The sequence below is a fragment of the Frankliniella occidentalis genome, unplaced genomic scaffold (genome assembly GCF_000697945.3).
Source record: "Frankliniella occidentalis isolate FOCC.00 unplaced genomic scaffold, Focc_3.1 Scaffold74, whole genome shotgun sequence".
Lineage (NCBI taxonomy): Eukaryota > Metazoa > Arthropoda > Insecta > Thysanoptera > Thripidae > Frankliniella > Frankliniella occidentalis.
Genome location: NW_026267204.1, coordinates 833,003 through 841,722, shown reverse-complemented (window position 1 = coordinate 841,722; position 8,720 = coordinate 833,003). Strand labels below are relative to the sequence as shown.

At 41.2% G+C, this 8,720-nt stretch overlaps 2 protein-coding genes across 2 annotated transcripts; one reads left to right on the top strand and one right to left on the bottom strand.

Annotated features, from left to right (window-relative positions):
- The first annotated feature begins 1,160 nt into the window (after positions 1-1,160).
- Positions 1,161-6,449, top strand: LOC113210131 (MMS19 nucleotide excision repair protein). The gene is made up of 18 exons (XM_026427968.2): positions 1,161-1,389; positions 1,763-2,001; positions 2,084-2,228; positions 2,335-2,522; positions 2,604-2,765; positions 2,839-3,171; positions 3,245-3,365; positions 3,462-3,660; positions 3,742-3,833; positions 3,946-4,105; positions 4,187-4,399; positions 4,482-4,575; positions 4,669-4,837; positions 4,916-5,076; positions 5,160-5,278; positions 5,387-5,540; positions 5,636-5,890; positions 5,985-6,449. The coding sequence occupies exons 1-18, from the start codon at positions 1,302-1,304 to the stop codon at positions 6,099-6,101; spliced, it is 3,009 nt and encodes a 1,002-aa protein (XP_026283753.1). The 5' UTR covers positions 1,161-1,301; the 3' UTR covers positions 6,102-6,449.
- LOC113210133 (seipin) lies at positions 6,387-8,701 on the bottom strand. The gene is made up of 7 exons (XM_026427971.2): positions 8,382-8,701; positions 8,012-8,303; positions 7,789-7,934; positions 7,499-7,701; positions 7,201-7,420; positions 6,994-7,080; positions 6,387-6,908 (listed from the first exon to the last, which is right to left on the bottom strand). Exons 2-7 carry the CDS (start codon positions 8,269-8,271, stop codon positions 6,760-6,762), a joined length of 1,065 nt encoding a protein of 354 aa, XP_026283756.1. The 5' UTR covers positions 8,272-8,303; positions 8,382-8,701; the 3' UTR covers positions 6,387-6,759.
- Between the last annotated feature and the right edge of the window lie 19 nt (positions 8,702-8,720).

Genomic DNA, 8,720 nt, shown 5'->3' with positions numbered 1-8,720 from the left:
CAGCGGCAGCTTGGCCAGCAGCGTGTGGTAGCCGCGCTCCGACACCCGGCAGCCCGTGAGCAGCACGACGCGCAGCGCGGGGCAGCCCGCCGCCAGCGCGGACGCGCCGCGGTCCGTGACGCGCGCCGACTCGGAGGCGTCCACCACCTCGAGCAGCGGGCAGTGCGCGGCCAGGGCGCACAGCATGGCGTCCGAGCAGAGCCAGGGCGCGCGCAGCACGGTGAGCAGGGGCAGCGCGCACAGCGCGGCCACCACGGCGTCGGCGCTCGTGTGCACGTGCAGGGTCTCGCTGAGCGTGAGCTCGCGCAGCAGGGGCAGGGCCTGGAGGGGCCGGGCGGTGAGGTGCGGGCGGCGAGCGGGCTTGGGGGGCGTCGCAGCGCCGCGCACCCACTCACCTGGACGCGGCGGAGCAGCGCCTCCCGCAGCGGGTAGCTCTCGGCGACGGGCAGAGCGAGGCGGCGCGTGCCGGGCGGCAGCAGGGCGGCGAGGAGCTTGTCCAGGACGCGGCGCGCCGGGTGGTTGTTGCGGTAGCTCAGGAACACGTCGGCGCACCGCAGCGCCGCGGACACCACCTCGGGCCGCATGCCCTCGGGCACCGCGCTCACGACCTCCGACAGCAGCCCCAGGCGCGCCTCGTGGCGCTGGGCGCTCGTGGTCATCACCACGCGGACCTGCGGGTCACGGGGGGTCACACACACACACACTCCCCCGGTACACATCACGTGACCGTCGTGCTCCTACCTGGTACGTGAGCGAGCCGGTGACTGCGCGCAGGGCAGCCACTTTCAGGGACGGGGGCTGCTTCCTCGGCGGCATCCTGGTGACCTGCGAAGCTCCTGCGTCCTCTACGTGCTGCTCGGTCGCACGTCAGCGGCCCATGTCCTGCTGTGCGACTCGTGTTGGTTGAGGCGCCACCGTTTCTGTCGGACCATTGTTGCACCCGGCGTGTCGTAGGCCGGGTTTGGTTTTGTTGTTGTTTGTTTGTTTTTCATTGGACATTTGGGCAAGCATCCGACATGGCGACAGGACTCCTTGACAGGTGGTCGGGTCGTCTGCACAGAGAAACAAAAACAACCATACAGTGCAGCCAGCCTAGGAGAGGCGAGTCGCCATCGCGAAGTGACGCGTACCTGGTCATTCCCGGGATTGAGAGGGACAAATTTCAACGGGTCAGGATGAAAACATCTCATTGAAAATATAGCTGTATTTTCTTTTGAGATAAATGGTTTTGAAAGAAACGAAACTTGAAGGAAAGTTTGTGCGTACTGAATTTGGCCACACTTCAATAATTTTTCCACAAGATGGCGACCCCGTGGACCAAGGATTCCCTGCTTGAGGCGATTAAAACGAATCCTGACTTCTGTGTAAATTGTCCCACCCTTGCTCAAGGTCAGTAATGTGATTAAATACTTCCCCCCTCCACTAGTCACTCGAAAAACGCGATTTTCTGTCATTTGATCGTCGAACGTCGGCATACCAATCGTAGGCCCTAACCTATGCCAAGGCGAATAGCATGTAGTCCGATTCAAGTCCGCCGAAACTCCATACATTCATAAAGTATTTCAAGATCAGCATGACACGTTGTCACGTCGTCAAATTCAGGTCATTTTCTATCCTCTTTGCGTTTGTACTCACTTGGGAGCGTGAACGATAGCGCCCAACACCTTTGAAAAACAACAACAACATTGCTCTTGTTAGGCACATGTTTGGCAGTTATACAGTGACATTTCAAAGATTAACGATTGATTCTGCTCTTTTTCAGATATCTCTGAGCAGCGGTTAAATCTCCTCACTTTAGTTGAGCACCTGAAAGATGTACTTACTGATCCAGAGCCTTCACAAAGGGCAGTTGGCACTTTGGTCTTGGCTACTGTTTTGCGAGACCTTCCAAAAGATTTTGTACGTGAAAATGAGTTGAAGTTCATCACAGCTTTCTTCTGTGATCGTCTGAAGGACCATCATGATGTTATACCTGCCGCACTGAAAGGAATCTTATCAATTGTAAGTTATGTGTTTTTGTTATTTTCCTCTGACTTTCTTACAATTGTTTTGTTGATTGTTAAACTTAATTTTTTTTTTCCAGTTGCAAATGAAAAATACAGCAAAAGAATCACCAGCTGAAATTCTGAGGTCATTGGTGCTGAACCTGAACTGTCAGGGACAACGCCATGAAGACAGATTAGTCATCTACCGAATTCTGGATCTACTAGTTCTTCCTCATCTTAGCAGTATGTTGTATTTTCTCTCAATGTCCTTAATCTCTTTTTCCTTATCACATTTTTTCGTTCTCAGCTTGTCAGAATGCAATTGTAATAATATGAATCATTGTTTCAGGTTTACAAGATCTTGGTCCAGATTTAGTGTACCACATTATGACTGCTGTAGAAGGAGAACGTGATCCTCGCAATCTTGTATTCTTATTTTCTATGCTGCCTTCAATCATAAAATCTCTGTCTCTTGGTCATTTGACTGAAGACTTTTTTGAAATCATGGCATGCTATTTCCCTGTGGACTTTAATCCTGTAAGTTCTTTTCATTTAATATTATCTTGCTGTATGTTATTGAAGCCCAATTTTCAACATTTTTAAACTTGTTCTCCTCAGAGTGCAGAACAACGGTCTCAAATTACTAGAGAACAACTAGCAACAGGTCTGGCCTGTGTACTTACAGCAATCCCAAGTTTTGCAGATTTCGCAATTCCATTAGCACTTGAAAAGTTAGATTCTCCTATTCGATTGGCCAAGATGGACTCTTTACACCTGCTTGTAAGACATCAATTCTGATTTTAGAACAATATTTTCTTGTGTACTTATGATAACAGAGCAAATTTGCTTTTAGATAAAAGGATTTGATGAGTTTCCTCCTGAGAAAGTGGCAGTTCATATCTCACCAATTTGGGAGAGTTTAAGCCGAGAAGCTTTGTCTGGTTCAGACTATGAAGTTAGAGAGTCTTCTAGGAGAGCTGTTACTCACCTTCTACGGTGCCTGTCTGAATCATCCACTGTTAATGAAGGAAAGTCAAACCCAATGAGACAGTTGCTGAGTGATGTTGTTGCTGCGTCAACCTCCTGCCTGTCTGAGATTCAAACCACCCTCTTCATGCCAGCTGCTGACCTCCTCCTTGCTGCTGCCAAAAGTGCTCCACCTGCTTGTGAATACATCCTTACAAAGGTTTGTTTACTGCAGAATTTTGTGAACAGAAATTTTTAAAACAAATATTACAATCATTGTCATTTTTTTGCAGGTTTTACCATCAGTTGTTGATTTTTTCCACACCAAAAATGATGCAGCAGATAGATCCATATATTTGCGTATCATTTCAAGATTTCTTACAGTGTGCAAGTCTTTTGAAGTAACACCATTAAGTAAGCAATCCCAAAGTGTTATTATTGTTAAAATATTTTTACTTAAAATTTTTAAAGGACTCATGTATTTATTAATCTTTTTTTCCTATTTGTCAGATAACCAAGAGATTACTCCTCAATGGAATTTACTCCTTCAGTTGTACTTAAGTTCTGCAGAGCATGAATCAAATTTGGAACTAAAAGAGGCTTTGTTTGGACTGACCACTTTAACCCCCACTTTGAATTCAAGTGAACGTGAAAGACTGTACAATTTACTTAGCACATTTGTTGATAGAGATTGCTCCACCGAAGTGAGGTATGTTTGTAGAAATTTCTATTTGATGACTTCGAACATTACTAGATGCCTAGAGCTAATGATATTATTTTTGTTTCTCAGAGAACAGTGCAGACTCTGCCTGTGTGAGATTGGTATCCATTTTCCCAATGAAGTATTTGAATGTATTCTACCTGAAAAACTAAATTTGTTGGGTAAGTAAAAGAATAATTCAATAAAGGGACTTAGGTTGTTTTAGTTAACCTCTGAAAACTCTATAGCTTAAAGCTATTATGTAAATCAGTTAACTTTTATTACAACATTCAGAGTGTGATGGAGCAAATTCCAAATTTGATCGACGGATGCAGGCTCAATGTTGGTTAGCAGCACTACCACCATTCACCCAAAGAGTTCTTCCCAGCGTCATTAAAATTATTCTTGAATCCAAGCATCTTCACCAAATACAAGCCTCTCTGTCAGCTCTCAGGTAATGTGATTTCTTTTGCTATTTTTGTGTTTTGTACTGCTTCTAAATCAATCATCTAAACTTTTTTTTTTTTGTCATTAGGAAACTGGTTCAAGACATTCCTGAAAATGCAGGTCCAAATCATCATGTCTTTGTAAGTTTAAATGAGAGCTGTAGCAATGCAGTAGCCCGTCTGACTAGTTGGTGGAGAGAGAGTGTTGAAAATGCAGGAGAATGTGCCTGGGTAACTAATGAGACTATCTGTAATGATGTTTGTTTCATCATCAGTAATGTAACACGACACAGTAGTCCTCAGTAAGTTCACAGACATTCTTACAACAGTGACCTATGATAGTAGACTGCTGTATTATTATATTCCTAAACCATTTTTTTCTAGGGACCAAGAGCTTGTTGTACAGCACACATTACCACTATTGCATTCAGTATGTGCCACATTTGACCCATCCTCTCAGAAGCATCATCAGGAAGTGGTAAGATTCAATCACTTCAGAAAATTGATATACAGGTACATGGGTAATCTAGTGAAACTTAGAATTGATTTTGTTCATTTTTGGGTATTGCAGATAAACACATTTGAAGCAGTGTTTGGCTGTTTACACTGTCATATTCCTCTACCAGAGGTTCGATCTCTATGTTGTTTACTTTATAAAATTTCTGTGGGGACTCCATTCAACAGTGTCCATACATCATCTAGTCGACTCTGTGCCAGTTTTGTCAACAAAATGCCCATTGGTATTTCTTAATTCTTGGTTTGGTGTGTTATTGGTAATCAAAGCAAAGCATGTTATTTAAAAACTCAAATATTTACAGCTTCTTTGGAAGATACCCTTTCCGACTTAGATACTCTTTTACAATCCTCATGTACACAAGGCTCTGTTCAAGAAGTTGGCCTATCAGCTTCTTTTTGTGGGTGGATTGTGAAGGGCTTGTCAATGCGTGGCTATACTAAGCTGGAAATGTGGATTGACAAGGTATAATAGTGCTTTAAAACTGTTCACATCTTGTTGATAGTGTGGATGTATACTGAATTTTTCTGGTTTAAAATTCAATTCAGCTAATCAAGTATGTTGGAGCTGATGACAAACATATTGCAATGATGGCAGCTCAGTGCTTCAGAGTCATCATGGATGACAGTCCTATTTATTTGAATGAGGGAAGCCACTGTACAGTGAGGTATAAAGTACTTTAACATTACCATTGAGGTCTCGAATAGTTTTTGTTTTGTTTCGCCTTGAAGTCATCCAATGATTGATGTTATTTTTCTTTTCATTGCTAATGAAGACTACTGCACAAGCAAAGGGTGTTTCTTTGTGCATTGAAGATAGTCAACAAATCAAAGGAAATCCAAACTGAGCAGCGCTATCCCTACTTATTGGCTGTTATTAATCTATTAGCGGGTGTGTCTCAAAGTGTCTTGTCAAGCAATATTGGAGAGGTTTGTGTCATGTTAAATCTTACTAATCCTACTTTTTTAATAATGTATTGCAATGTTTGCAAGTATTAATTATTTTATTTTGATTGCTTTATCAGGTGTTGCCATTAGTGCTTGAATCATTATCCCAAGATTCACCTTTCTTGATTGATACAGCATTGTCCACTCTTAATGATCTCTTGACTCAGCCAGCATTTTATGATTCATTAAATGATCATATTCAAAGTATTATTCCACGCCTGTTACCCTTGACCATACATGCTGATTCAATGACCATAAGACAAGTTGCTATTCGCTGTCTGTATAATGTTGCTAATTTGAAGACGGAACTCTTGCTGCCATTCAGAGTTGAGGTAATCAGAAAAGTATTGGAACTTTTCTTAAACCAAATTATTTTTATCTTAATTTGCATGTTCTAATTTCTTTCTGTTCAATCAATATTCCTAGGTTCTCGCGCAATTAACATTGTGTGTAGGTGATTCGAAGAGAGGTGTTCGTCAAGATGCTGTTGCAGCCCGGTCACAGTGGCTTTCTGTCTTCTGGTCTGTTCAGGGGAAAAAATAGAATTAGAAAACCACCTACTATAGCTGGACTAAAGTTTACAGTGAGATATTTCATTCCAGTGTAAGTACCAACCCAATTGTATATGTCATAAAAGTGTTTTATCTCAGCTGTCAATGTTTTCTATGTGCCAATACCTAAAATTAAAGACATTGTGAGTTGTAATTCGGTCTGCTGCAAAAGTTGAGATTCTGAAGAGTGAATGTCAAATTAAAGGCATTCTGATGTCAGTAGATTGTGGTATACTTCAATAAGCAAAACTAGATTTAAGAAAAAAGTAATGATTGATTCAAAACTTTAAATGGGCATTTATTTCAGTAAAAACAATAAAATGAAATAGAAAAATAGTAATGAATGACAATGATTTACCATTCCTATCACAAAACTTCTGTACGTAACTATACATTAAATGATGTAGTAAAATCTTATATTCTAACAATCAGTCAAAGAAATAATTCTAACACACCTAAAGAGAAAGGTGTATCACAAATAATTAACATAGCCAACATGCATATTTTCAATTAATCAAGAAAATGAGTTTGTTTGCAAATCACTTTTCTATACATTCAGACTAGATACAATGTACCTTTGGAAAGTATTGGATGAATTCTTCTTCTCAAATTTTATTTTGATCTTACTTGACTCAAAAATAAAAGACTTCTTACTTAGGAACTTCTTGAACTCCAGACTCCAAAAGATTTTCTTCTAGATCAATCTTGCTTTTTCCAAGTAAATCTGTTTCTAGAGGTTTGGATGCATTTTCCACCTTGGACAACTCCTCATCCAGATTCTCATCATCTAGAACAGCATCTGTACAATTCAGACAGAATGAAAGTAGAACAAGGGAAAAACTGGATACAATAAATACAGAACAGACCGACCACTCTGAATATACCTGAGTCTTTATCATCCAATTCTCCTATAAATTCGAAACCATTTTTTTGATCTGGGTTGTGGACATTTTCATACTTTAATTCATCACCTGATAAAATAAGTAAAAAGAATAATCTATCTTATACAAAAACAAGCATAACCATATACACTACACCACAAAAAAAAAGTGGTGAGTAGTAACATGGGAGTTGTAGAATGTCTGACATACCTTCTGATTCATCATAGTGGCTGAGATGCCACCATGAGAGAGAAAACATCAAGAGAATGAATAGCAAGTTGGAACTTATTCCGACTGCAGCCGACAAAATTGGCCAATGAAACATTAGATAACGTAGACCAGTCAAATGAGCATGAATCAACATAGTAGCTGAGTACAGTTCCACAAACCGTGTTTGAATCTCAACTTTAACATCAGTCACAGGCTGATTCTAGAACAATAAAAATAATATCTTCAGAAACATATAACATCGGTAAACAAATCCCTACAAAGGTAATTAACTACTTACCTGATCTTCCTCAAAGTCAGAGAATAACTCAACAAGGACACTTTGTTTTTCTTCCGTTTGTCCAAGAACCATGAAAGGAGAAAAAGTGATTGTTGATAGGGTCTCTAACAGCGGGCTGCGATAATGCAGCATAGCTGAGCGACACGCTTTATTAACCTCAACTCCACTGCGAACTCGAAGACTTGCACAGACCATAAACATACCTGAATTTTTAATCACAAAATTGAGATAAAAATTAGGCTAAGAGTTGGAAGTTGAAAAAATCACAAATTAAATGGAGGAACACAAACCAAGGTCTTTATTTCTTGGTGATTCTGGCATTTCTAATTGGATGTATATTTTATATGGTTGGCCCACCATAAGGAGTTGATGACGTTTTGTAAGACGCACATCCGCAGTAGGAAAACTGCAAAGTCCTTTTCCATCGCTACAAGCTCTGAACCAATGAAGTGCAATGTGTGAATTAATAGAGGCATAATAACTCTTGATAAATATAAAGAGTTTGATACATACTCAAACTGAACGTGAATAGGTCGAACATGAGAAATTGAAGGCATGTAAGCATAGTAAAATGCAATGTACAAGAATATTGAAATCCAGATTATCATTGCAGTGAGAAGTCCAACCAAACCTCCACGAAATGATAAGAGTCGGACATTCTCCACTCCTTTTTGAACTCCATCCTCTGCTTTTTGGCGATAATGTAAGACATTTTTTCTGACGGTTCCAACAAAGGGAAGACTCCTACATATTCGGCTTACAATCCAGAACATTGTTAGATAGTTTCACTGAAACTATAAAGAAACTAAGACACAATAAGATTAGTGATGATGAATGACACTTCCCAAAACATGTTGTGTATAAACTAAAACAAACAGCTTACTGTGCTATGTTGTTGATGTAGGTTAAGTCCTCCCCGTCACGACGGCCAGGTCAGAGACCACTTGTTGAACGAATGCAAGGAACCATACGAAACGGAACTTTGATAAGCCGACGAACAAGATAAGGAGTCTGTACGGTCGTTCAACGGTGTGGCCGGGGATCAAAAGTCAATCTGGATCGCTCCTGGCATAAAAGTTTGGCGTGACATTTCACACGAACTAGTTTTGTCGGTTTGTCTCAGGCTAGATTACTCAAACAAGCTGGGCAGAATCTTTGTTGTTCCCTTGCAGGAGACGAGGGCGAATAAACGCCCGGATTGGCTATTGTCAGGAAGATCAGT

Excerpts from the sequence above, each read along its gene's own strand:
- LOC113210133 (XM_026427971.2), bottom strand. The coding sequence starts at position 8,271 with ATGTTCTGGATTGTAAGCCGAATATGTAGGAGTCTTCCCTTTGTTGGA. Across the intron at positions 7,421-7,498 it reads CTGACTTTGAGGAAGATCAG|AATCAGCCTGTGACTGATGT; the intron begins GTAAGTAGTTAA and ends TTATTGTTCTAG. Across the intron at positions 6,909-6,993 it reads ATTGGATGATAAAGACTCAG|ATGCTGTTCTAGATGATGAG; the intron begins GTATATTCAGAG and ends TGAATTGTACAG.
- LOC113210131 (XM_026427968.2), top strand. The coding sequence starts at position 1,302 with ATGGCGACCCCGTGGACCAAGGATTCCCTGCTTGAGGCGATTAAAACG. Across the intron at positions 2,523-2,603 it reads TCCCTGTGGACTTTAATCCT|AGTGCAGAACAACGGTCTCA; the intron begins GTAAGTTCTTTT and ends TGTTCTCCTCAG. Across the intron at positions 4,838-4,915 it reads TGTCAACAAAATGCCCATTG|CTTCTTTGGAAGATACCCTT; the intron begins GTATTTCTTAAT and ends AAATATTTACAG.